We start from the raw sequence: 27,955 nt of genomic DNA, 5'->3' as shown, positions 1-27,955 counted from the left end.
TATATACTTGGATTTTTTACTGTTGAAATTGTCCATCTCTACTGAAAGGCGAATAAAAAGCGCTCTTATAAACAATGAGAATGACACTGGTAGCCAAATGTGAAGAAGACAGATCATTTTACATGTCCATCGCACAAAGAAAACTTTTACTTTCGAAAAAAAATCATCTGACTCACTCTTGAACTAGATATTCTACACACATGCACAAGTCCATCGCAGAGAAAATATATATACAGTTTGTTAACAGTGTAGCAACTCAAGGTAGTGTAGGATCTTCATAAATTCATTGCTCATTTCCAACGCCTAAGATCCACTGTGCTAGGTGGGTCAGATGTGGCTCTGCTTGGGAACTACTGCTAAGAATTGGTTCAAGGCTCTGAAGCTCCGTGTTGAATTCCCTCTCAAAATTGCTGCAATTTTAAGTGTAAGAGAATAAATATTTGCTTAGGTGGGGATGCAAGTGACCAAAATTTTTTACTTACAGTATGGCATCTGTGACATTTGTATTGCTGGAACTTAATTTTAGTGCATGAGATGGGCTCCGTGACTTCAGTTGCTTGGAATTTTCTGACACTTTTGAATCATCAAATGATTCATCTATGCTGGGAATATCGATAGAAGATGTTATTAACCACTGTGTTGCGGCAGCATACTGTACACATAGAGATTTCAGTTTCTCCACTTTCTGCATTTTAAGAATTTGTTATTGCTCATCAAATTACAACAAAAGCATAAAGCCACTAAAAATTATTGTAGGCCCTAGTGTAAAGTTAGCGAAAGGTTTAATCCTATTCTATACGAGTATTCATTCTGTTTCCATCTTCTACTTTCATTGAAAACTACAGGGAATGCAAGTTGTAACGAGAAATCAGAACATGAGATGATGCTTGAATTAAGATTTGGCGAGAAACTCAATGCTTTACTCACTAATATGCTTCCACAAGGAAAATTTCATTTTTGCTAATCTGAATTTTCAAACTATATAAGCCCATTTGTATATTTTATTTAAAGGTTCACTTTTTCATGACCTATGTGCAACTGGTTATCTGAAAGCACAAGCCTATGGATTTATCTGGAGGAATTTATTAAGTAATAATATCAGCACTCAAAAGTAAAAATAGATACAGAACTAACCTTGAGTAACTCAGGCAAAAGAAGCAAACATTCTCTCAGACACTTGTCAAGAAAAAAGTCATGGTGCTGGATAACCTGCTTAAGAAAGAACCATGTGAGAAACATGCGGAGCAGCAACATGTGGGAGCAGAGGAGCCTCATCTAACAGAATGTCAAATAAAATTCTGTGAAGGAAGACTTGACCTCATCTATACTCTTTGCCGACTGAAGTCTATTATGCATCACATGCCAGTTTGGTTCAAGAACCTGAAAGCAATTACTTTGTCAAGGCTGCAAGCAAGTAAAATCTTCAATTCTAAGGGAAACCATATTTCAGGAAACACGTGATAAAATGAATTCCAGATTCATACAATATGCAAGTAAAATCCTCAATACTAAGGGAAACCATATGTCAGGAAAAACATGATAAAATGAACCCCATATCGATATCCTATAAATTAATAGGTCAGAAATCTACCAATACTAAACTAGCAGCTCATCTCTTCAATACAAATTAAATCCTTGCATGCAACACTTTCTCAAAATACAAAATAGCAGTTAATAGACTAATGCACTGCTATTGTCAGATTCAACAACTAGACAATGTGTCAACATGTTAGTGTCATAACATGTACACAAATTGTGTAGCAATTATCTAGGCCACAATTTTTAGCCTATGTGATAGATCCTGGATATTGATAGCATATAGATTACAGAGGGGTATATAAGTCATTGTAGTGAGTAGTAGATGAGCTGGAATATAGTATATGTAAGCATAAGAAGAATGAGGGGATCATGAGAATTGTAGTGAAATGAACAGCAGCTCTTGGGAAAGTATTGGGTGTCTCGAATACCTAGGTGTTACAATGGGGATATCAATAGTAACTCTACCACTTTACCTATTTTTTTTCTTGTTGATCTGTTGTGAGCTATGAACCTACAGGTTTCTACCAATATGGTTCAGCAAAGATTTATAATGTAAAAGTTAACAAACAGAGAGGGGTAAAATAAAAGTAAAATGAAGAGTGCAGCAGATGTAAGTGATGCGAAAAGGAACTAAATTAAATGAGTGGAATACACAGTTTAAACAGAACAGAATGGTGATTTGTGTTTTAAATGAAACCATAAAGGAGAATTCAATGAAAAAAAAAGGAGAGAGAGAGAGAGAGATTTGGATGCACCTCAAATGTTAGATAGTGTAGAAGGCTGTTAATAAATTTAAGCATGCTGCGACAGAGCAATGATGATCTGGGAATGGCAGTTCCACGCATTTTAAGGCTACGAACTCCCTGCAGTCATTAAATTAGAAAAGATAAAAGGGAAAGTGCTAATTGTCCTCAGAAATACAAAGTTGATAGAGGAGTATATCATACTTGATGCACTTGCCAAGCCCCACAAAGCTGACGATCAACATGTTTGCAGTGGAAAAGAAAGCGGAAAATCAACTGATACTTAGTTAGAGCTTTTTTAGAGATAACTATCGACAATGGCCATCGAACCTGAAAAAGAGAGAGAGACAACATTCATAGTGAACTCAGTCAGTTTCATATTTGTATGAACACGGTCACATTTGAAAAGGGTTACACCCAGGAATTTATTCACATTCCAAAAACTAATCCATGGCATTAGTTTGAAGAAAATAAAACCGAAAACCCAATAAGGTTCTCCAAGTTTCAACAATATCACCAATATAATTTATGCAGTAATGGTACACTATGACATTCAATAGTCTGTACAAGCACAAAACGGGGGAAATGTGCAACTCCAGATTATTTTTTTGGTGGCATCTCCAGAACAGTTGACTGGAGAAGGTAATAAATTAAAATCACTGCTCCACTAAAGATTTCTTACAGAAAGATCAACTCTTAGCAGCTATCTGATAGATCTTTCTTAGGTAAGAATAATTCTATCTTTGTTTCAAAATCCAAGAATGGAATTCCTCAAAGAACAGCTTTATTAATAACAATGAAATGTTTACAACTGAGCATTCGAGAGGCTCAAAACTCTCCTAGCACAGCCTTTCGAGAGGGCTGTTCTCTCCACCAAAGTCTTACTTCTATCTTCACACCTCCCCTTACAATTCCCTTCCCCTCCCTATATATAGACTTCCCAAAAATAAGACAGCTCAGCCAATCCAAATAAAGAATAAAGCCAACTAGATACAAGGATTAAAATACAAAAGATATAATATTAAACTAAAGCCAACTAGGACTTAATTCTTTTCTATTATTTTCTGTTGTCTCCTTTGGTATACACGTAGGGCAGGTTTATCATTACCCCCAATAACATTCACCTTGTCCTCAAGGTGGAATAGGGGAAACTGTCCGTTGATGGTGGAAAATGGTTCCCATGTCGCTTCAAAGTCAGGTAAGGATTTCCAATTGATGAGGACTTCAGAAGGGTAGTCGGCTGTTGGAGTATCAAATCGCTGATCCAAGACCGCCTCTGGTTCCACGTGGAGTTCTAAGTCGGTTGTCTACTGAGGAGGGATTGTAGCGGCACTTGGAGCTGGACCTATGGCGCAGCGGAGCTGAGAGACATGGAAAATGGGATGGATTCGGGCATGGTCTGGTAGTTGCAGCTTGTAAGCGACGGGACCAATGCGTTGAATAACGGAAAAAGGACCATAATATCAACCAGAAAGTTTGTCATTGGGACATCGAGCAAGGGACTGTTGTCGATATGTCTTAGTTTGAGGAAAACCATGTCCCCAACTGCAAATTCTTCAAGTCAACACTTCCTGTCTGCTTGGAGCTTCATCTAGAATTGTGCCCGAAGTAGGTGCATCCGGAGGTCGTCTAATATGGCATCCCAAAACAGTAATAGCCCGTCAACAGAAAATATTACAGCCGTCCCCTTTTTGTAAGGAATTAATGATGGAGGATCCCTGCAATAAAGAGCTTTAAAAGGGGTGCAATTGAGTGAAGAATGGTGTGAAGTATTGTAGGAATATTCTGCCCATGCCATCCATTTGGACCATTTTTTTGGCTGCTGGTAGTTGAAGCAATGAAGGTAGGTTTCTAAGCATCGATTGAGAACTTCGGATCGCCCATTTATCTGTGGGTGGTAAGCTGTACTCCTTTTAAGAGTAGTACCCTGTAACTTACAGAGATGGGTCCAAAAGTTACTCAGAAAAATCCTATCTCTCTCTGAGATAATGGACTAGGGTAGACCATGTCAACGGACCACGTCCCTCATAAAGAATTCTGCTACTGTAGGAGCAGAAAATGGGTGTTTGAGCTTGATAAAATGAGCATATTTCGAGAGTCGATCAACAACCACAAGAATAGTGTTCCACCTCTCTGATGTCGGAAGGCCCTCAATAAAATCCATAGTAATCTCATCCCAAACTTGGGCCGTAAGGGCAAGAGCCTGTAGTAACCCGACTGGAGCTGTAGTGAGCAATTTATTTTGCCAACACACCGTACATTGCTGCACAAAATTATGGACATCTGTTCACGACCTTCCCAAAATAATTCGGCTGCTAAACGTTTATAAGTTTTAAGCTCTCCTGAATGCCCACTGAATGGAGTGCTGTGGAATTCCTCCAATATCTGTGGAATTAAGTGCGATTTTTTTGGGGTAACCAGGCGATTCTTATAGTGGAGTAGGCCATTGTGTAAGTGGAAAACATGATGGTTTTTTGTACCAGTTTGAAGAGCATGAAGTAGCTGCTAGAGTACTGGATCAGCTGCTATTTCCGAAGCTAATTCGGGCCATAGTTATCATTCTGAAACAAATAAGTGGTCCACCGTAGCTAATTCACTTTGTCGGGAGAGTGCATTAGCCACTCTATTGCTGGTTCCTGGTTTGTACTCGATCTCAAAATCCATTCCCATCAGCTTGGAAACCCATTTTTGATACTCTGAACTGATAACTTGCTGTCCCAAAAGAAACTTCAGACTTTGATCGGTTCGTACTCGAAATTTGCAACCCAAGAGATAAGGTCGCTATTTGGTCACTGCATAAACTATGGTCATTAATTCTTTTTCATAGATGGATTTTTTTCGTACCTGAACCCCCAAACTTGGCTGAAATAAGCTATTGATTTCTGGTTTTGTTGAAGAACAGCTCCTAAACCATGTCCTGAAGCATCAGTTTCGATAACGAATGGCTGGGAAAAATCAGGTAAAGCTAGCACTGGCACTGTAGTCATTGCTTGTTGTAGGTTGCGGAATGCTTGTTTTGCTTCTAGACCCCACAAGAATTGGTCTTTCTTTAGTTGGTCAATCAATGGTTGAGCTATTTTAGCATAGTTGGTGACGAACTTTCTATAGTATCCTATTAAGCCCAAAAATCCTCAGAGAGCTTTAATAGTTTTAGGTATCGGCCACCCCATCATAGCTTTGATTTTTAATAGGATCAGCCTTAACTCCTTGGTGAGAAATTATATGGCCGAGGTATTCCACTTGTGCTTGGCCGAAGGCACACTTCTTTAGGTTAGCATATAGTTTGTGGTGTCGCAATACTTCCATGACCTCCATTAAATGTTGCTGGTGCAGTTCTTTTGTTCGACTGTATATTAAAATGTCGTCAAAGAAAACTAGCACAAATATGGTCGGAAAACATCGTTCATGAGGGATTGAAAGGTTGCTGGAGCATTTGTTAATTTGAATGGCATTACCAGAAATTCGTAGTGGCCATCGTGCCTCAGATCTAACCCTTATTTGATGGTACCCTGATTTAAGGTCAGTTTGGAAAAAATGAGAGCACCATTAAGTTCATCAAGTAATTCATCTATCACGGGAATTGGATACTTATTTGGTATCTTCACTTTATTCAAGGCTCTGTAGTCGATACAAAATCTCCAAGGCCCGTCTTTTTTCTTAACTAACAACAGAGGACTAGAGAATGGGCTATTGCTCGGTTGTATAATTTTTGCTGTCAACATTTCGGATATCAGCTTCTCAATTTCTGCTTTTTGTGCATAAGGATAACGGTAAGGTCGTACACTAATCGATGCAGCTCTTGGAACAAGAGTGATGGCATGCTCATGTGTACGGGCTGGTGGCAGTCCTACAGGTATTTCAAAAACATCATTAAATTTAGTAATGAAGCTGGATAGGAAATCTAGAATGTAGGGTTCAAAGGCATCTTTCTCCATCGTAACATGATTCAACTCCAGTAATACTCCATGTTTCTCATTTTGTATTGTTTTAATCAGGCCTTGAGAGAAACTAAGGATCTGCCAAGGGAAGGATCGCCTCTAATTATTACACTTCTCTGTCCAAGTTGAAATTACATAGTTTGTAATTTCCAATCAGCTTTTGTCATTCCCAATGTAGTTAATCACTGCAGCCCAAGGATAATATCAGCACTACCAAGCTGTAATGGTAGGAAATCGTCCCAAATTTCAACTCCTTGAAAGTGGACATTCAAATTTTTACAAACCCCATCACACTGCATAAGCTCTCCATTTCCCAAGGTGACCCCATATTCTTTAGTTTTAGACACCGGAATATGTAGCTTGGATATTAGGGCCCTTGATATAAAATTATGGGTAGCCCCGGGGTCGATGAGGATGACAACATCAGCTGACCCAAGCTGCCCTTTGATTTTCATGGTTTTATTGATGGATAATCCTGCCACAGATTGGAGGGAGACTTCAATAGTTTTGTTAACTTCTATGGAATCCAACCTCACGATTTCTTCTCTTTCTTCTTCCGAATCTTGATCCGATATGGTTTCCTCAATTTCGTCGGGTGTCATTACGACTTGGAGCTCCTTTTTGCAGCGATGCCCCAGTGACCACTTGTCATCACAACGAAAGCATAAGCCTTTTTGACACTTTTGCTGGACTTCAGAATCACTGAGCCTTCGTACATCGGTATTGGAATTGGTCATGAAGTTCGAGCTGGTGGCATTTCCATTCTTGTTGAAGTTTCTTGTAGGACCGTGCGTTGGAAAGCAGAGAACCGTTGTTTCTTGGCCTTATTTTTGTCTTCAATGTCTTGAGCAATGTCCATGGCTTCATCTACATTCCATTGTCACTGGATGCGCAACTCGGCCCTTAAAGACGGAACTAACCCATTCATGAAAGTGCTCAGCTACAAGCCGGGTCTATATCCTTTAATGGTGCCAACAACTTTCCTCCTATAATCAGCCATAGTTCCTTCCTGTCGAATAGTCAGAAATTGGTCATGTAGATTGCCGTTTTGGGTGTCCCGGAAATGTCGTAACACCAATCTTTTCATTTCCTCCCACCTATGGATAGCTCTCTTATTGTTTTCGTATTTATACCAAAGCAATGCATCTCCAGAAAATGTGATAAACACAGCTTCAACCTTCTCATCCTCGTCATAGTCATTACAAGTGAAGAACCTCTCTGCTTGCATGATCCATCCATCCGGATTTTCCCCATCAAATTGTGGCATTTTTAATCTCTTCAGTCGATTCTCATGCCTGAATCGAGTCCCCTGAGTTCCCCTATCAAAGGAATTTCGGTCTGAACCACGATTTTCTTGAAATCCACTTGCTGGTGATGTCCCCATGGTCTCTCTTCTGCGTTCTGCTTGTACTTCACTGTGCTGCGGTTCAAATGGCATATCAAATACCCTATTGCCCTCCTTTTGTTGACTGTCAGAAACTTGTACTCCCCCTTCCCGTGGTTCTTGGAGGTTTCTTGACCTTTCTTGCATACTCAAGAGAGTTTTAAATTGTTGTTGTAGCGTCTATTGGAGAGATTGTTGGAGCGATTCTTGGAGTTGTTCTTGTATCTGTCGACCCATTTGTTGAATTGAATCATTAATAGACCCCCTGATTTCAGAAAGCTCAGTCTTCAATGGCTCCATATTTTCCTCCAGAACATTGACCGAATCACTCTTCTTGGGTCCCATGTCCGCTGTTCACAACACCAAATTGATAGATCTTTCTTAGGTAAGAATAATTCTATCTTTGTTTCAAAATCCAAGAATGGAATTCCTCAAAGAACAACTTTATTAATAACAATGACATGTTTACAACTGAGCATTTGAGAGGCTCAAAACTCTCCTAGCACAGCCTTTCGAGAGGGCTATTCTCTCCACCAAAGTCTTACTTCTATCTTCACACCTCCCCTTACAATTCCCTTCCCCTCCCTATATATAGACTTCCCAAAAATAAGACCGCTCAGCCAATCAAAATAAAGAATAAAGCCAACTAGATACAAGAATTAAAATACAAAAGATATAATATTAAACTAAAGCCAACTAGGACTTAATTCTTTTCCATTATTTTCTATTGTCTCCTCTGGTATACACGTGTAAGAAAATCATTCTATTTTTAGTATTATTCTTGTGTGGCTGTAAGTCAGCTATTGTAATTTATTGTTCCATATTTTTAGGGTATAGTTAAGAGTTTTATTCTGTCATTATTATTTGATTTTATTTCCCTTTTAAGGGATCCTTGTACATATTAAATACATGGTTTTTTATGAGAAATAATATACAGAAATTACCCTCTTTGTTGACTTGGTATCAGAGCAAACACGCAACCCTAAAACCTAATCGCAGCCTGCCTCTCTCTAATCCCACTCCACTATGTCTGATAGCAGCGAGTCAGCCACCACAAAAATCAATCCCTCCGAGACCACTATTGTTCCAACCAAATCTACCATTGCTGAATCCCACTCTGTCCAAATTACCATTATTCGCTTGAATGGTGACAACTTTCTGAGATGGTATCAATCGGTTAAGATGTATATGAGAGGTCGAGGAAAGATGGGGTATTTGAATGGTGAGAAAAAGGCTCCAGCAGAGGCAGATCCAACCTACGACACTTGGGATGCTGAAAATTCTATGGTTATGGCATGGCTTGTTAATTATATGGAGGATAACAGCTCGAATTATATGTGCTATCCTACAGCAAAGAAACTTTGGGACAATGTTATCGAGATGTATTCTGATCTCGAAAACCACTCTCAAGTATTCGAATTGAACCTTAAACTTGGAGAAATAAAGCAAGGCGAGAACAGCGTTACGAAGTATTTTAATTCGCTGAAGCGAATATGGCAAGACTTGGATCTCTTCGATACCTATTAATGGAAATCTGTGGAAGATGGTGAACCCCATAAGAAAACAATTGAGAAAACCCAGATTTATAAATTCTTGGCTGGTCTCAACATTGAGTTTGATGAGGTAAGGGGGAGAATTATTGGAAGGCAGCCCTTACCTTCTATTGGTGAAGTTTTTTCTGAGGTTAGAAGAGAGGAGAGTAAGAGTGTTATGCTGGGAAAAAAGGTTATTGGCACTACTATTGAAGGATCAGCCCTTGCTGTTGGAGGAGGCGCTACTCTTGAAGGATCAGCCCTTGCTGTTGGAGGAGGCTATAGTAAGAACACTTCACATCTGCCAAAACCTTATGAGAAACCCTGTGTTTGGTGTGATTTCTGTCATAAACCTCGCCATACTCGAGAAACCTGCTAGAGAATCCATGGAAAACCAGCGAATTGGAAGAGCAAGGCTGAAAGAAATAGTCGCACCCCTACTACAAATGAAGTCGAGGCTAGTCCTTCCACTAAGGAGCATATGGCTCAACTTCATGCATTGCTGAAATCCACTTCGTCCTCATCTGGTATCCCTAATGTTTCTGCAGAATCAGGTAAAGAAATAAATGCTTTAAATTGTTTCTTTCCAGCTTATGCTCCTTGAGTAATTGACTCCGGAGCTTCTGATCATATGACAAATTCTTCTAATTTGTTTGACTCCTATATACTTTGTTCAGGTGATAAAAAAGTTAGAATTGCAGATTGTAATTTCTCACCTATTGTAGGAAAAGGTCTTATACGATTATCTGAAGGAATAGATCTTAAATTTGTTCTTCATGTTCCTAATCTAACCTGCAATCTTCTATCTGTGAGTAAATTATCAAGGGATTCTAATTGTTGTGTAATCTTCCATGAATCTTATTGTCTTTTTCAGGACCAGAGTTTGGAGAAGACGATTGGCAGTGCTAGGATGATAAATGGTCTCTATTATTTTGAAGATAATATTTCTAAGAGTAAAATTGCTCAAGGGCTTAGTAGCACCAGTTCTTCTTTTGTTTATGATCAAATAATGATTTGGCATTATAGGCTAGGTCATCCTAGTTTTTCTTATTTAAAACATTTGTTTCCCACTTTGTTTAAAAAGTTGAATCCTTTGTCTTTTCAATGTGAAAGTTGTTTATTGGCCAAAAGCCAACGTAAATCTTATATTAAAACTGCTTATCATTCTTCCAAACATTTTTATCTTTTTCATAGTGATGTTTGGGGACCATCTAAAGTCACCACTAATTCTGGAAAAAAATGGTTTGTAACTTTTATAGACGACCATACTCGTCTTTGTTGGGTTTATTTGATGGAAGAAAACAATGAAGTGGAGCAGATTTTTACAAAATGGTTGAAACTCAATTTCAAACAAAAATCAGCATCTTACGAACTGATAATGGAACTGAATACTTTAATAAAATTCTTGGAAATTTTTTAAAAGAAAAAGGTATTTTACATCAGTCTACTTGTCCAGATACACCTGAACAGAATGGTGTAGCTGAACGAAAAAATAGACATTTGTTAGAAACAGCTCGTGCTATGATGTTTTATATGCAGATTCCAAAATATTTATGGGGTGATGCTATTCTTACTGCATCTTATTTGATAAATAGGATGCCTACCAAGATTTTGAATTATATTACTCCATTGCAAAGTTTCAAAAAATTCTTTCCAGATTCTAGGATTCATTTTGATTTACCTTTGAAAATTTCTTGTTGTACTGCTTATGTCCACATTCCTAAAAGGTCTAGGTCTAAGTTAGATCCTAGAGCTGAAAAATGTGTTTTTTTGGGATATCCTCCTAATAAAAAAGGATATAAATGCTTTAATCCTATTACTGAACGTGTTTATATAACTATGGATGTGTTGTTTGTGGAAAATATCCCTTATTTTTCGAAAAATTTAATTCAGGGGAGAATTTAGTGGAATCAAATTTTTGGGAAACTGTTCAACCTTTACGTAAAACTTTTGACACTAGTATTAAGGAGATTAATCCTATAATTGTTGAATCTGAAATTGGTTTGTCAGAAAAAGAAATGCTACGATTAATTAAAAATCGTAACAACCTTGAACCTGTGGTATATTCAAGGAAGAATGTCGCTGAAAGAGTTCGAGATCATGTTATCATCCCTGCGCCTAGTCAATTGCCAGCCCTGGACAATGGTGCTTCAAGTATTCCAAGTAATTCTTCATCTTCTATTCCTATTTATGATTCAAATCCACATATTATTCAGCCATCTCAATCTATTTTAAATTCAAATTCTGATCCTAAGCCTACCCCAGAGTTGGCCCCAGAAAATCTTGAAGTAGATAATCTTCCTATTGCTCTTAGAAAAAGGACCCGTGCCTGTACCAAACATCCTATTGCCAAATACATATCCTATGATCACCTATCAGAACCCTATAAAGCATTTACTATTAAAATTTCTGAACTGGTTGTGCCTAGAAATATTCAGGAAGCACTAGATGACCCGAATTGGAGGCTAGCAGTGTTTGAGGAAATGAATGCTCTAAAAAAGAATGGTACTTGGGAAATTGTAGTGTTGCCAAGAGAGAAGAAAATTGTAGGATGTAAGTGGGTGTTTACAATAAAATACAAAGCTAATGGAAGTGTTGAGAGATACAAAGCTAGGCTTGTGGCTAAGGGATTTACTCAAACACATGGAATAGATTATCAAGAAACGTTTGCTCCAGTTGCTAAAATTAATTCCATTCGTGTTATTATCTCTAGCAGTCAACTCTAATTGGCCTTTACACCAGTTAGATGTTAAAAATGCCTTTCTTAATGGAGATCTAGAAGATGAAGTGTTTATGAGTCTTCCACCTGGATTCGAAGATCACCATGGAGTAGGAAAAGTGTGCAAGCTGAGAAAGTCTTTATATGGACTCAAGCAATCTCCTAGAGCCTGGTTTGAACGTTTTGGAAAGGTGTTAAAGTGTTATGGGTATACTCAGAGTCAAGCAGATCACACAATGTTCTACAAACATTCAGAAGAAGGTACAGTGGCTGTTCTAATTGTATATGTGGATGATATTGTGCTCACTGGGGATGATTCTAGTGAACTCGAAAAGTTGAAAAGAAGACTCGGTGAAGAGTTTGAAATCAAGGACTTGGGTAATTTGAACTACTTTCTTGGAAAGGAGTTTGCAAGGTCCAGAGAAGGTATTTTTGTTAGCCAGCGTAAGTATGTACTGGATCTTCTCAATGAGACAGGTATGATGGGTTGCAAACCTGCTGAAACACCTAGTGAACCTAATGTTAAACTTCAACCTGTAGATTTGAAGAATGTGAAGGACCAGGAGTTGTATCAAAGATTAGTAGGGAGACTAATTTATTTGTCCCATACACGGCCAGACATAGCTTTCTCTGTGAGCATGGTAAGTCAGTTTATGCATTCACCTGGTTCAAAGCATTTCGATGCTGTTCACAGAATTCTAAGGTATCTTAAGGGAACGCCTGGGAAAGGTCTCTTGTTCAAACCACAAGGACACCTAGAAATTGAAGCTTATACCGATGCAGATTGGGCTGGAAGTATAGTAGATAGAAGATCTACATCAGGTTATTGCTCATTTGTTGGTGGGAATCTAGTTACTTGGCGAAGCAAGAAACAAACTGTGGTAGCTAGAAGCAATGTTGAAGCTGAATTCAGGGTTGTTGCTCATGGTATCTGTGAAATGATTTGGATAAAAAGATTGCTTGAAGAACTGAAGTCATCACAGTCAACTCCCATGAAGTTGTACTATGACAACAAGGCAGCAATTGCAATTGCCCATAATCCAGTACTTCATGATCACACAAAGCACGTTGAGGTAGACAAGCACTTTATTAAGGAGAAAATTGGCAGTGGTCAAGTTTGTATGCCTTATGTCCCTACTGAACAACAAGTGGCAGATATCTTTACAAAAGGATTATGTAAAACACAGTTTGATTTTCTAACTGGCAAGCTGGCTATGGAGAATATTTTTAGTCCAACTTGAGGGGGAGTGTAAGAAAATCATTCTATTTTTAGTATTATTCTTGTGTGGCTGTAAGTCAGCTATTGTAATTTATTGTTCCATATTTGTAGGGTATAGTTAAGAGTTTTATTCTGTCATTATTATTTGATTTTATTTCCCTTTTAAGGGATCCTTGTACATGTTAAATACATGGTTTTTTATGAGAAATAATATACAGAAATTACCCTCTTTGTTGACTACACGTAGGGCAGGTTTATCACTATCCCAGACCAGTAACTGCTAGGCACAATCATTTGATTTTTTATATACATTATGGGGACTTGGGCCCCAACCACTTCAGCTAGACTCACGTGGCTAGACAGTCTTTTGGTAGACACATCAAAAACTTGAACTAGAAAACAAGGGTGGCCTCCTCATATTGTTTTTTTCAACTTAATTACAGAAAAAGATAAAAATGATGAAAGAAAATGCCAACTCGAAACAGACCTTGTAACTCAATGAAAGTGTCTCAAGTCCGGTTACATTTACTGGCTCCTCTAGGCCATTACCATCGAGAGCATTTCTGCTATTTTCAATATCTTTGAGAGTGCCTAGTCTTTTGAGCAAAGAACATGTTTCCTGAAACAAAAAAATAGATGCGGATTTACGAAAAGTAAAAAAACAAGTTTCTCAGTTGTAAACAGGAGAATGAGTTGTTTACCACACAACACGTTAAGTCCTCATGGCAAGGATCAGCTGCAGCTGCTGTAGTACGCAAAGCTAGGTCTAGCAGAGACTTCAGCAAAGAAACCAGTCATTAAAGCCCCAATATTATAAGAGATATATACATTTTATGTGAAAGATGTGTGAAAGGTAAGGACCAAACCTGCAGCTTTTCCACAGAAATCTCATCAACCTTTTTTATCAGCTCATCCTTGGCTATATCCATAAAATGGACCAGGAAATCACCCTGTAATACATATTACCATTTTAGAACTTCATTTATTGGTGAGACAAAATTAGCACTATATAGGTACAATTCAATACACTGCCAAGAGAAAAATGAAAATGCAGCTATTTCACACCCAAATCGAAACACGCATGGACCCAATGGAATCAGTTTCTAGTGAAGCTGTTTGGGGAGAAAACAATCAAATCAGGGAAATCTACTTCCTCATTCTTATAGAGGTGTGGCTGTATATTTTGTAAGTATAGGGGAAATTATTAGATTCCTAAAATGATGTAGACCTAGTACCTTTATTATATAGGCTGCCGCTGTATCTTATCTATAAAAGGGAGAGTAGTTCTGCCTTTTTCAATGAATATAAATACAATATACTTTCACCTAATATACTGTTTATCATTTATTTTATTTTTCTGGTATACTATATAACAGACTAACAATAATATAGATAGATTTCCAGTTATCCTTTTCAAAATAATTGAATCAATAATTGTTCAATTCTACTATCAATAACATATTTGATCATTTTCACTGAAACAAATACTTTTTTCTAAGCTAAATAAATTTCCCTAGAGCATAATAGTTTGTTTGGCCCATAGAATAAAATACATATGTCTCTGAGTTACAGAACCAGAAGCTTAATATTTGTAAATTCAATAGAAAATGGTGAAAGCAACCTGTGAAAAATGGTGAGAACTAATCACCTTTCTATTTCTGTATATATTTTCTGATGATTCTAAATTACAACTTAGGGCTAGTATTGTATAGGCTACAAACATATCGAGGCTTTGATTACAGAATAATAAAAAATCCTATAAATCAGGGAAGTAAAAGATCAAACCTTTAGGATTTGATTTTCCTATTTGTCAACACTCCCCCTCAAGCTAGATTATAGATATTGATGAGCCCAAACTTGTATACTAGGAAATCAAATAATCGTTCAAATAACCATTTTGTGAGAATATCAACCAATTGATGATCTGTTTGGACATATTTAATGCTGATAATTACTCCATCAGTCTTCTCCTTAATAAAGTGTCGATCCACTTCAACGTGTTTAATTCTGTCATAATGTATAGGGTTATGGGCAATATTGATGGTAGTAGACTGGTTATCACAGTAAAACTGAATAGGGGCTTTATACTCAATCTTCAACTCCTCTAATAGGCGTTTGATCCATATTGTTTCACACTCCATGGGCTATGGCTCTATATTCTGCTTCCGTACTGATTCTAGCAACCACTATTTGCTACTTACTACGTCATGTTACCACATTGCCCCATACCACTGTACAATACACAGATGTAGACTTTCTATCATCAACTGACCCAGCCCAATCTGCATCTATTAACGCTTCAACTTTTCTTTCAGTTGTCTTTTGGAAGAAAAGACCTTTACGTGAAATATGCTTAAGATACCTCAGAATTCTATATACTACATTGAGATGTCCTTGACACGGATCATGCATATATTGACTGGCAAGATTTATTGGGAGGGCGATATCTGGTCTGGTGTGTGAGAGGTAGATTAGCTTTCCTACTAGTTGTTGGTACCTTCCTATGTCAATTGGATTTCCTTCAAACATCCTCTTTTTGTCTCCGAGCTCAATTGAAGTTTTGCTTGGCTTGTTTCCAAGCATACCTATCTCTTTTAGAAGATCAAGAGTATATTTTCTTTGGGACACAGAAATACCCTTCTTGCTTCAAGCAAATTCCATCCCTAGAAAATACTCGAGTGTGCCGAGATTCTTGACTTCAAACTCTTTTGCCAACATTTCTTTGATTGAATTCATATCTTCGGTGTTATTACCAGTGACGACTATATCATCAACATACTGATAGACCACCTATCACATACGTGTACACAAGAGCAGAGAGGAAAGCAAGGGAGACACGTGGCTGAAATATGGTTAGGAGGGTTTTATTCTATTAGATTTAGGTGCAAGGGGTATGGTGCACTTAAAGCAAATAGTAAATAAACATTGTATTGGGTGAAGGGATTTTCTTTTGTGCGTATTTTATGAATTGTATGGACTGAGGAGAGATTTCCTGGCTCTCGAATTCCAGGGGAAGATTTATATACAGTGGATATTATTTCTGGGTTCCCATATCTGTGCGTGTTGTTATTCTTTTTGCAGGAGTTTGCCTAACAAATTGGTACCAGAGCCCTTCTTCTAATGGGACCAAAAAAGGACGCACCTATGGAGGTTATCGAGGAGCGATTGGAAGATCTACAGTTGGGGTTTCGGTCGGAATTGATGGGGGTTCGATCTGATTTCCAGCACTTACCCCAAGAGATGGATGCGTTGAAATCGGAATTTGCTTCAATGCAGAAGAAAATGGACTTCATGGTGGCTCAAATGACTCAGTTCTTCCAAGCAGCTGGGCAGCCCCGACCAGAGACGACTGCAGCTAGCATCGACAGACAGTGGAAGGCGGTAGAGGCAGAGAATTCGTCGGCAGCGGGACCGGCTACAAATGCTCCAGGTCCATCTTCCCATCCTCACTTCCACAGGTCCGATCAGTGGCCTTCGCCAGAACACCCACACGGTCGAGACTACCGGCCACCACGAATGGAGCTTTCGTTGTTCTCCGGCGACAATCCCAACAACTGGATATTCAGAGTCGAGCGTTTCTTTCTTCTGAACAGGATGTCAGAGGAACACATGCTAGAGGCGGCAATCATTGGATTAGAGGGAGATGCTCTATCCTGGTTCCAATGGGAAAATCAAAGGAGGCCGATAACGTCCTGGATGGCGTTGAAGACATTATTGCTGTTACGATTCCGCACAGTTCCAGTAGGTTCCACAGCGGAGGAGTGGTTGTCCGTGGTGCAGGAGACCACTGTCAAGGACTACCGCCTGAAATGGGAGACACTGGCATCTCGGGTCAGTGGGGTACCCGAACATATTTTGGAAGGGAGTTTTGTTAAGGGGCTGAAGGAAGAAATCAAAGGGCCCTTGCACATTTTGCAACCCGTGGGCCTAGCCCAGATAATGGAGACGGCCCAACGTATAGAGGAAGGGCAACAATTGTTGCTATCTGGCCCAAATGTTAAGGTACCAGCTGCTAAGCCCACCCCAGGAAACACATCCTTTCCACGATACCCTCCCTTCTTCTCGTCCAGGAGCTTGCCGCCAGCTACATCTTTTGGGTCATCTTCCACGGCGCCGTCGTCCACCACAGGGGCTAAGTTGTCCCCGCCGATCAAGCAACCACAAGTGCACCGGCTGACAGAGGCCGAATACCAAGATAAAAGGGCTAGGGGAGTTTGTTTCAGGTGTGATAAAAAGTTTCATAGGAGCCATGAATGCGAGCAGAAGACGCTGCAAGTTATGTTAATCATGGACGAGGAAGACAGTTCACCAAATCTGGAATCACCACCAGCAACTCCAGACTCATCCTCAGAAGACACCACAGAAGAAACGCTTGCAACATTATCTCTCAACTCCTTAGTAGGGATCTCTTCTGCCCATACCATGAAGTTGGCTGGGAAAATAGGGCAGCAACAGGTCACTGTGCTTATTGATAGTGGCGCGACACATAATTTTATATCGTCGGAAGTAGTTCGGGCAGCTAACATACCACTAACAGACACAACCTGCTATGGCATATTGCTGGGAACCGGGAGTAAGGTGCGGGCTGAAGGAATTTGTTCCCAAGTTACACTGGATTTAGGAACCTTACAAGTAGTGACTGATTTTTTGCCACTTGATTTGGGGGGAGCAGATGTTATACTCGGCATAAAGTGGCTTGAAACGTTGGGAAATATGCAAGTAAATTGGCGAACAATGGTGATGCGGTTTGAGATAGCTGGAACATTGTTCACATTGCAGGGAGACCCGACTCTCTGTAAATCACAGATTTCCCTCAAAGTCATGATACGAACAGTCCAAAACGAGGGGCAAGGATATTGGGTGCAGCTGAGTTCTTTGGTTCAAGGGGACATAGAGCCGGCAGAGTTGGGTTCACAAGAAGAGGTGGCAGCAGTTTTGCAGAAACATGAAGAAGTTTTTAATATGCCAGCTGGATTACCACCCACAAGAGTTCGAGAGCACGCGATTACACTGAAAGAAGGGGTCGGGCCGATTTCAGTTCGTCCTTACCGTTATGCCCAGGTCCAAAAGGATGAAATAGAGCGTTTAATGGCAGAAATGTTACAGTCCGGAATTGTACAGCCCAGTACTAGTCCCTTCTCCAACCCGGTGTTACTAGTCAAGAAAAAGGATGGAAGTTGGAGGTTCTGTGTGGACTATCGTGCACTGAATAGGGAAACAGTAGCTGATAAATTTCCTATTCCAGTTATAGATGAGCTCTTAGATGAACTACATGGGGCCACAGTATTCTCGAAGTTAGACCTCAAGTCCGGTTATCATCAGATTCGAGTAGCAGCCAAGGATGTAGAGAAAACAGCTTTTAGGACTCATGAAGGGCATTATGAGTTCTTGGTCATGCCATTTGGTCTCACAAATGCCCCCGCGACGTTTCAGGCACTTATGAATGAGGTGTTCCGTGATTTTTTAAGGAAATTTGTACTTGTTTTCTTTGATGACATTTTAGTTTACAGCCCCACACTGGAAGCCCACGTTGGCCACTTGGAGTTGGTACTTTCACGGCTTCGACAACACGAGTTGTATGCCAATAGGAAGAAGTGCCATTGCAAGACCCTTAACAGACCAACTACGCAAGGAGGCTTTTGGGTGGAATGCGGAAGCGCAAGACGCCTTCGAAAAACTCAAGGCTGCCATGTGTTCGGTGCCCATCTTAGCGCTGCCCGATTTTTCAGCCCCTTTTGTACTAGAGGCGGATGCGTCCGGAGCGGGTCTAGGGGCTGTATTAATGCAGCGACAGCGGCCAATAGCTTATTACAGCCAGGTTTTGTCTCAACGGGCTCGCACTAAATCAGTCTATGAAAGGGAATTAATGGCGATAGTATTATCTATTCAAAAGTGGCGCCCATACTTATTAGGGAGGAAATTTTTGGTGCGAACGGATCAAAGAAGTTTGAAATTCTTATTAGAACAGCGGCTGGTTGCTTCGGAACATCAAAAATGGCTGACGAAATTGTTAGGATACGACTTCGACATTCAATACCGACCGGGTTTGGAAAACAAAGCAGCTGATGCTTTGTCTAGGGTGTCGCATGAGGGGGAGCTAGCTGCCATATCCATTCCGACAGTGATGTCTATGGCAGATTTGCAAGCCCATGTGATGGCTGACCCACAGTTGTCAAAGTTGATTACAGAGGTCCAAACGGGGCAAGCTAAGGAGGGGTATACTTATATTCACGGCTGTTTGAAGTACCGAGACAGGTTGGTATTGCCTACCTCCTCTCCATTTATTCCAATACTTTTACAAGAATATCATGGGAGTAACATTGGGGGACATTCGGGAGTCCTTAAGACACTTCAAAGGGTTGCTAGTGATCTGTATTGGCAGGGAATGCGGCGTGATATTCAGGAATTTGTTGCTGCATGTGCCATTTGTCAACAAAACAAGTACTTGGCTCAGTCTCCAGCTGGCTTATTGCAGCCCTTACCCATTCCAAATCAGATTTGGGAAGACATTTCCATGGACTTCATAGAGGGTCTTCCTCAATCCAATGGATTTGACTCAATATTTGTTGTAATAGATCGTTTGTCGAAGTATGGCCACTTTATTCCTCTTCGCCATCCATTCTCGACTACTACTGTGGCTGCCATCTTTGTGCGCGAGATTGTTCGCCTTCATGGAATCCCACAATCCATTGTATCGGATCGTGACAAGATCTTTCTTAGTTTGTTTTGGAAGGAACTGTTTCGTTTGCAGGGCACAACTTTGAAGCAGAGTTCAGCCTATCATCCACAGTCCGATGGGCAAACGGAGGTCGTAAATCGTTGTTTGGAGACCTATTTACGCTGTTTTGTTAGCTCCAAACCTAAGCAGTGGGCTAAGTGGCTTCCTTGGGCAGAATATTGGTACAATACCTCTTACCATTCTTCCGCTGGAATGACTCCTTTCAAAGCAGTTTATAACCGCGAACCGCCACCTTTGATTCACTATGAACCAGCCCAAACCCGCGTCTCAGCTGTGGAGTACAATCTGCAATCTCGTGATGAGATCATTGAACTTCTTAAGGTGAATTTACAGCGTGCCCAGCAGAAGATGAAGAACCAGGCAGACCGCAAACGGCGCGATTTACAGTTTGAAATAGGAGATTTGGTGTATGTGAAGCTTCGCCCGTACCGACAGAGATCTTTGGCCAAACGCAGAAATGAAAAGTTAGCTCCACGTTTCTTCGGCCCATTTCCAGTAGTAGCGAAGATTGGGGCAGTGGCTTACAAATTACAACTACCACCGGAGTCCAAAATACACCCAGTTTTTCACATTTCACTCCTACGGGCAGCTCTTGGACATCAACAAATGGCAACTGAACTTCCCAAGGATTTGACAGAAGAATTAGAGTGGATTTTAGAGCCCGAACAAGTCTTGGATGTGCGCCCAGGGACCCAAAAACAGCAGCCACAAGCTCTAATTAAGTGGGTTAACTTACCAGCATTTGAAGCCACTTGGGAAAACTTTGATGTCATCAAACAGCAATTCCCCAGTTTTCACCTTGAGGACAAGGTGAGACTTTGGGCAGGGGGTATTGATAGACCACCTATCACATACGTGTACACAAGAGCAGAGAGGAAAGCAAGGGAGACACGTGGCTGAAATATGGTTAGGAGGGTTTTAATCTGTTAGATTTAGGTGCAGGGGGTATGGTGCACCTAAAGCAAATAGTAAGTAAACATTGTATTGGGTGAAGGGATTTTCTTTTATGCGTATTTTATGAATTGTATGGACTGAGGAGAGATTTCCTGGCTCTCGAATTCCAGGGGGAGATTTATATACAGTGGATATTATTTCTGGGTTCCCATATCTGTGCGTGTTGTTATTCTTTTTGCAGGAGTTTGCCTAACACATACACAATTAGCACTGACATTTTTCCCTTCCCGGAGTGTTCAATAAACATAGTATGAATAGTCTGACCTTGCGTGTATCCAAGTCCCTTGACTACTTTCAAAAAACGGTTGAACCATGCTCGAGGAGATTCAAGTTATATATAGACTTATTTATCTTGCAGACTTTAGTTGTATTGGGAGATTTTTCAAACCCGGGGGCTGACTCATATACACTTCTTCTAAATCACCATTCAAGAATGCAATCTTCACATCAAGCTACTGCAACTCCCAATCCAGGTTAACTGCAAGCGAGAGTAATACTCCATCAGTGTTGAGTTTGGCAACTGGAGCAAAAATTTCAGTGTAATTAATTCCGTAGGTTTGAGTAAAACCCTTGGCAACTAATCGAGTTTTGTACCTCTCAATAGATCCATTAGCATTGTATTTGACGGTAAACACCCATTTGCACCCTATCACCTTTCCGGGTGGCAATTACACTAATTCCCAAGTTCCATTCTATTCAAGTGCTCTCATCTCTTCAAGAACTGTTGTTTTCCATTGAGGAGTACCAAGTGCTTCATCGATATTCCTGGGGATCACAACATCTAACACACTAGAGGTATAAGCTTTAAATGTGATGACAATTTTGAATAAGAAATAAATTGTGAAATAGTGTGTTGAGTGTAAGATCTAGTTCCCTTTCTCTATGCAATAGGAATATCTAGATCTGAATGAATATCTAGATCAGATGGAGGTTTAGAAGGTAGAGTACCTAGATCTTTTGAAGTTCACGCTCAAAAAACATTGGAGATTTTTCAAGCTCAGGAGAAGAGAAAGGAGTGATTTCAAACTCAGAAACCATTCGAGAGATTTCAGGCTCTGGAGAAGAGAAAGGAGTGCGTTTAGGTTCAAAAGAGAGAGGAGGGGATAGATCTGTGCTCTTATACCACTATGATATATTAACACAGAATAACAAAGCTAAACAATCAACTCAGTAGCTCAAACAATTCACAGCCAGTCTTTTCATTGAAATACCAAGAATTCGAGAGCTTGGTTCTCTCCAAAATACAATAAACTCTCAGACAAAAATCACACCCTCTCACACTAACCAAACACACTATATACTAAGGCTTACGGCTCTATCGTATACCCCAACATACCAAACAATTTCCCTTCTAACTAACTCTATTCCTTCTCTGCTGACTTGGCGTTCTTTTGCTTCTATCCTTCCTGGCATACACGTAGGTCAGGGGTGGTCTATCAGCTTCTTGCTCGTGATGATTATGATGCTCCCCCGAAGCGAGGTAGAAGTGAAGTAAGTACTTTCGAAGAAGGTGACATCACGTGAGGTATAGGATTTTCTGGTGAGAGGACAATAACATCAATAGCCTTTCTGTGTAGGAGAATAACCCAAAAACAGTCTTAATGGCTTTAGGATCAAGTTTACTCCTATTTTGGGAGTGAATGTGGACAAAATAAGTACAAACAAAAATTTTGACTAGCAAAGTATTTGTGGACACACGAGGATACATAGTTTAAAAAACAGAATATGGTGTTTTGAACTGAAGGGGTCGACTAGGAAGACGATTGATGAGATAAGTAGCAGTGAGGATAGCATCGCCCCAAAGATATTTTGGAACATGCATGGTAAACATGAGAGCACATACAACTTCTAATAGGTGACGATTTTTTCGTTCGGCCACCCCATTTTGTTGTGGTGTATCACACAGGAACTTTGATGAATAATCCCATAATGAAGGAGAAAGGGACTAAGAGTAGTATTAAAATATTCAGTACCATTGTAGTGTCCGAATAGATGTTTGAAACTGCGTTCAGATCATATGATAGAAGTTTTGAAAAACTTGACAAGCTTCAGATTTATGTTTAAGCAAATAAACCCAAGTGTTCCGTGTGTAATCATCAATGAATGTAATGAACCAACGCTTACCATGAGAAGTAGTGACTTTTGAGGGATCCCAAATGTCACTATAAATAAGAAAGGAAGGACGGGAAGGTGCATACATTTTTTGAGGAAAGGAGACCCGTGTGTGTTTGACAATTTGACAAATATCACGTTGAAAATCAGCAACCTTTTTATGAATAAACCAAGATGGAAATAATTGTTTTAAGTATAAAAAAATTTGGATGCCCAAGTCAATAGTGCCATATCATAATTGTTCGATAAATTAAATCAAAATCAGATTTTGAAACATAGGAATTAGAAATAGAACTTGAATTCAAACAAAGTAAAGAAGGTTGCTCTGTTATTTGAAGTTGCCCATCAAAGAAATAAAGTCCGTCACGAATCCTAGCACAGTCAATCATCCTTCCCGATGATAGATCCTGACAGTGACAAGAATTTGACACAAATTTAGCAAGGCAGTGATTATTAGAAGTTAACTTATTATAAATTGAGATTAAATTGCATTTCAAGGAGAGTACATAAAGAACTGATTTAGGATGTAAATTAGCAGACAATTTGATGGTGTCAATTCCTACAATAGGAGAGTAAGAGCTATCTGCGATTTTGATACTAAAGTTAGTGGAACATGGATAACAAGAATCAAACAAGTGAGGTAAACCTGTCATGTGATCAGTTGCGCTAGAATCGATTATCCATGATGTAACCAGAGTGTGCAGCTGAGGTACTATGAGAGTCGGGAACAAAATTGGCTTTTAAGGAAGGTGGATGAAGGTTTGTGGGCCTAGACTTAATAAACACAATGGTGGATTGATTATGGGCCTGAGCTTGGGTCTGAGTTTGGGTGGGCCCACTAATTTGAGAAGAAACAGGTGGACATCGTGACCTGTGCGACTAGGAGACCTCAATGGAAGCTGTAAGATCTGAAGGAACCGAGGCTTGCGAGGAGAACGACTAACTTTCTAATAGTCGAGAGTTGTTGTACCAACGATGGGTCTGGACGAAGGGCTATGTTGGACTGGGCCTCCTGACAGAGGGCTTCGGCACCGAGGATTGGACGGAGAGGATACTGGACTAGAGCGCCTGGAACCGAAGAGATCATCTGAAGTAGAGGATGCGATAGGAGGAGACCTGCGACTAGAGTTGCGACTCGATGACTGGAGGATGGGCACCTAGAGATTGTCGGAAATAAAATAAAAAAAAAAGATAGTCGGACCAAGCTAGGACGATCGGAGAAGATAGAGTCGTACGGCTCGGAGATGCGACAGAGGTGATACCATGTGAAAAATGGTGAGAAATAATCACCTTTCTATTTCTGTATGTATTTTTTGGTGATTCTAAATTACAACCTAGGGCTGGTATTATATAGGCTACAAACATATCAAGGCTTTGATTACATAATAATAAAAAATTCCTATAAATCAGGGAACTAAAAGATCAAATCTTTAGGATTTGATTTCTCTATCTGTCAACACAACCAGCTTCTATTTTGTTAATAATAGAGCATCATAAGTTTTTGATATACCTGATCAAGTAGAAGATAGTGCTTTATAGATCGCAGTTTTCCCATAAGATCATACTGCAATAAAAATAGCATAATGATCATAGGAGATTGATCAATAATGTAAATCAAGTGCCATTTAGAAAATACCATATGAATATAATATTCTCTCAGAACTTGAAATAAAACAAGATACAAGACAATGCATTTCAGAAATAAGTTGAGCTTCACCTTTTCTTTGATGAGATTAAGGAGCTCTCCACTGGCAAAGTCATAAGCTGATTTTATACATTCAAGATAATGATGATTTGTACCAAAACTCATCAATTTTGAGCTTTCTGATACAGGAACCTAGACATAAATTCCAATCAATAAAATCTACAAAGAGGGCAAGGGAATTTACTATTATTATCTTTAATTTCCCCTCCATAACAATAAACATAAAAATAATTTTAATGAATGAAAGCAAAGATATAAATTATAATTGAACCTGAACATTGTGCCCACATTCTCTCATGACATTTAGATATTTTCCTGTTGTCAAAATAGTCCCGGCTGTATTTGCAAGGAAACTGGGAATCCCATCTTTAAGACTATAGCGTTGCCTCCAATACTTAGCATCATAATCTTGTGTTAGGCTCTCCTGTAGAATTCTAAAACTGTAAATATCATAAAACGACTTGCACCTGGACTCATTCTGAAAGAAAATAATTTACCTTCTGAAGAGTTTTGTTCTCAGCAATGAAAAATTCACCATAAGGATCATCAATTACCCCTTCGTAGACCCACCTGAGGTGTTTATTATTACCATACAAGAAACAAAATCAATCAGAATGAATTGATAATTATGATGCAAAAGATACCGGTAGAAAATGCTCAAGGCCAAGAGTGCCCAGATAAAAGAAATAAAACAAAACATGGCATGGTTTTACACATATTCAACCAAAAAAATAGATTTAAAACAACAATAATTAATTCTATCCAAAATAATATAATAATGACAAAATATTTCCACAGTGCTATCTTGAGCGTCAAAGGATAATCATTTCTAAAAGATTAAATTTAAGTCCAACATATAAAGCGATTAAAGGAAAAACAATACGAATGGAAAAATACATCATGTCCTAAATATTTGAGATCCTTTCCAAAAACATTACACGAACAAGTACACCAGATAGAACATTTTATAGTCAAATCCAAAGTCCATAATCAAGTGAACACTTTTAAAGTTGATTGAGGAAATTTTGCTGCAAACAACAAAGTAATATTGAGAGGAGACGTGTAGTATGTACCTCTCTAATATGCTAAGGTATGCATTGCTTGCACATTGTGCCATCTTTTCTAGCAAGGATCTTACAGCATTATCACCAGCCATTGCCTTAGCCTAAATATTGAAAGAGTAAATCAATTTGAAAACAAAAAGGAGGGACATTTAGCCTACAGTTGATGAGTGAAGCCACAATGAAATGACATTTTATTGTTCCAGCAAATTAAGTCTTATGTGTGAGATGTAACCTGGCTTTGCAAGAGGTTAAGAACTGCAGAGCCTGCAAAATTGTTAGCAGAAGTCTTCTGTATGACAGATGATAATGCTTGCATGGACCCCATCATTGGCTACAACATACCATAGAGAGAGTCCTGAGTAAACAACCTAATGACCTTTATGCAAATAAGAAAATTTTAAGAGAAGCCAAACCTGACAGTAAAACCACAACCCTTGTAGTGAGAGTCTTCCAAGTCGAAATTGATGTTCAAGCTGTGCCACCATGGCATTGTAATCCTAGAAATGAAAAAACAAAAACACACAGTCAGTGAGGTGAGGCATATTGATTGTATTAGCAAATTCAGTAATCAATAGATTACCAACCAAAACATCAGAGCATATTTGAATTCCAAATGAATCTCCAGTTTTGACTTTCTTTTCTTACAGTTCAACTTTAACCTAAAAGAAACAAGTTGATAACAAGAATCAACCAAATCAAAGCTACTTTAGTTGATTCTACTAGTTAAGAAAATACACATCTTAGGGTTTGACAGAAACAGTAGAGCACTGCAGTTATTTCTACTGATTAGGCATATTACACAACAAATTAACATCAATCTGAATTAAAAACTAAGAAAAATTAATGACTTGAAGGAAGAAAACCTACTAGAAGCAGTGCCCTTAGTGCAGCAGCGAAAGCATGGTTGACCAGGCCATTCTTGAATTGTGACCTTGATTCAACAAATTGGTTGATCAACATGAAGCTTTCACACAATGGAAAAATCCGCTTAGCTAATTCCTGAAGCAGTATGTATCAACCAACACAGATATCTTAAGTTAAAAAACTAGAATCAGCTGTAAAGTAAGAGGAAAAAATGATGATTCTACACTTCTTTAAATGAAATAATTGAACAAGGCCACATGCTATTGGTGTCCCAATTCAAAAATAAAAAATCAGCTTAAATTTAACAGATTAAAGCACATTAAACACTCAGTAAACTAATCACTATTTTTTGGCTGGTAAAGTTTATTTTAAATTTTTAATAGCCATAAAGTCCAGAAATTAGAATTAACAAAGCCACATTATATTTTAAGGAAAACCCCACATGGCAAAACGTATTCAATTATACAACAACTAAAAAGTTGTACTAAACTGCACCTGTAGTGCTAAATCCATGGACGCATCCACCTGGAAAGTAAAACTATCCTCCATTCCACGGACCCTTTTAATGGAAATGTATCTTCCTTCAATTCCAACCAATGCAGAAAGTAGGTCATCAATAAGAATAAGTTCCTGCATAATCAAACAACATCATAATAAGATCTAATTTTCAGTTATTTCCAGTTCACGAAATGAAGTTCCAAAAAAGAATGACATAATCGGAAAATCAAAATACACAACAAATAGGGAATATAGATTTTACCTGAACCGCAGCATTGTAACACCCAATAGGATTTTCCGATCCCAGGCTGCAACAAATTCAAAAAGTAAATAAATATGTGTTCACTTTTTTCTTCAATATTACCAGAATTGATAACTGATCCGATACCTAAAAGAATCAACGGAATGGCTCTTCGTTTCGGCGAAGCGGGAGGTGGTCTTGGTTTCCTGAATGGAATCTAATCAAATCCCCAATCCCGGAAAATTGTAAAGTTGGATGGAATTAAGAAAAATGGGAAAGAAAACGGAGAGGTGAGAGTGACCTGGTGAAAGCGACCTGTGAGGAAAGGCCTGTCGGAGTTCCAGCGAGGGGTCGAAGGAGACGAAAGCGTCGAAGAAGAGGTCTCCATGGGTACGGACAGTGGGAGAGAGTAAAGACAGCACTGAAAATTGAATATCGAACTTTGTAATTTTATTTTATTTTATGTTTTTTTTTTTCAGCAGTCCCCATTTTCTCACAAGTTAATTTTTTGTATTATTGCGTCATAAGTGCCCGGGAAAGTAAGACCCAATCTTTTTTTAGTATGAAGACTATCTAAAATCAAAATCAGTCAAATTGTAATTGTGTTAGTACCCGTCAATTGAGTTCCATTGTACCATGATATCATCAATACATGTCACTCTTCCAACTCATAAATATTTTTAAAAATTAGTTTATTAGATTTT

General features: G+C 39.0%; 2 protein-coding genes across 2 annotated transcripts; one reads left to right on the top strand and one right to left on the bottom strand.

The window, feature by feature from the left end:
- Nucleotides 1-42: 42 nt before the first annotated feature.
- Nucleotides 43-27,717, bottom strand: LOC133788623 (gamma-tubulin complex component 2). Its single transcript, XM_062226181.1, has 21 exons — nucleotides 27,553-27,717; nucleotides 27,399-27,457; nucleotides 27,273-27,318; nucleotides 27,008-27,142; nucleotides 26,516-26,647; nucleotides 26,062-26,145; nucleotides 25,881-25,979; nucleotides 25,658-25,749; nucleotides 25,082-25,154; nucleotides 24,856-25,008; nucleotides 24,597-24,716; nucleotides 24,390-24,443; nucleotides 13,941-14,024; nucleotides 13,776-13,850; nucleotides 13,562-13,693; nucleotides 2,487-2,612; nucleotides 2,295-2,402; nucleotides 1,318-1,380; nucleotides 1,135-1,209; nucleotides 483-685; nucleotides 43-410 (listed from the first exon to the last, which is right to left on the bottom strand). The coding sequence occupies exons 1-21, from the start codon at nucleotides 27,637-27,639 to the stop codon at nucleotides 284-286; spliced, it is 2,127 nt and encodes a 708-aa protein (XP_062082165.1). The 5' UTR covers nucleotides 27,640-27,717; the 3' UTR covers nucleotides 43-283.
- On the top strand, nucleotides 11,508-13,547 carry LOC133788625 (uncharacterized mitochondrial protein AtMg00810-like). Its single transcript, XM_062226183.1, has one exon. The coding sequence runs from the start codon at nucleotides 11,930-11,932 to the stop codon at nucleotides 13,094-13,096; it is 1,167 nt and encodes a 388-aa protein (XP_062082167.1). The 5' UTR covers nucleotides 11,508-11,929; the 3' UTR covers nucleotides 13,097-13,547.
- Nucleotides 27,718-27,955: the final 238 nt, after the last annotated feature.

This window comes from Humulus lupulus, chromosome 7, assembly GCF_963169125.1.
Source record: "Humulus lupulus chromosome 7, drHumLupu1.1, whole genome shotgun sequence".
NCBI lineage: Eukaryota > Viridiplantae > Streptophyta > Magnoliopsida > Rosales > Cannabaceae > Humulus > Humulus lupulus.
Note: the sequence above shows the minus strand (reverse complement) of the source record. Positions and strands in the feature narration are given on the sequence as shown.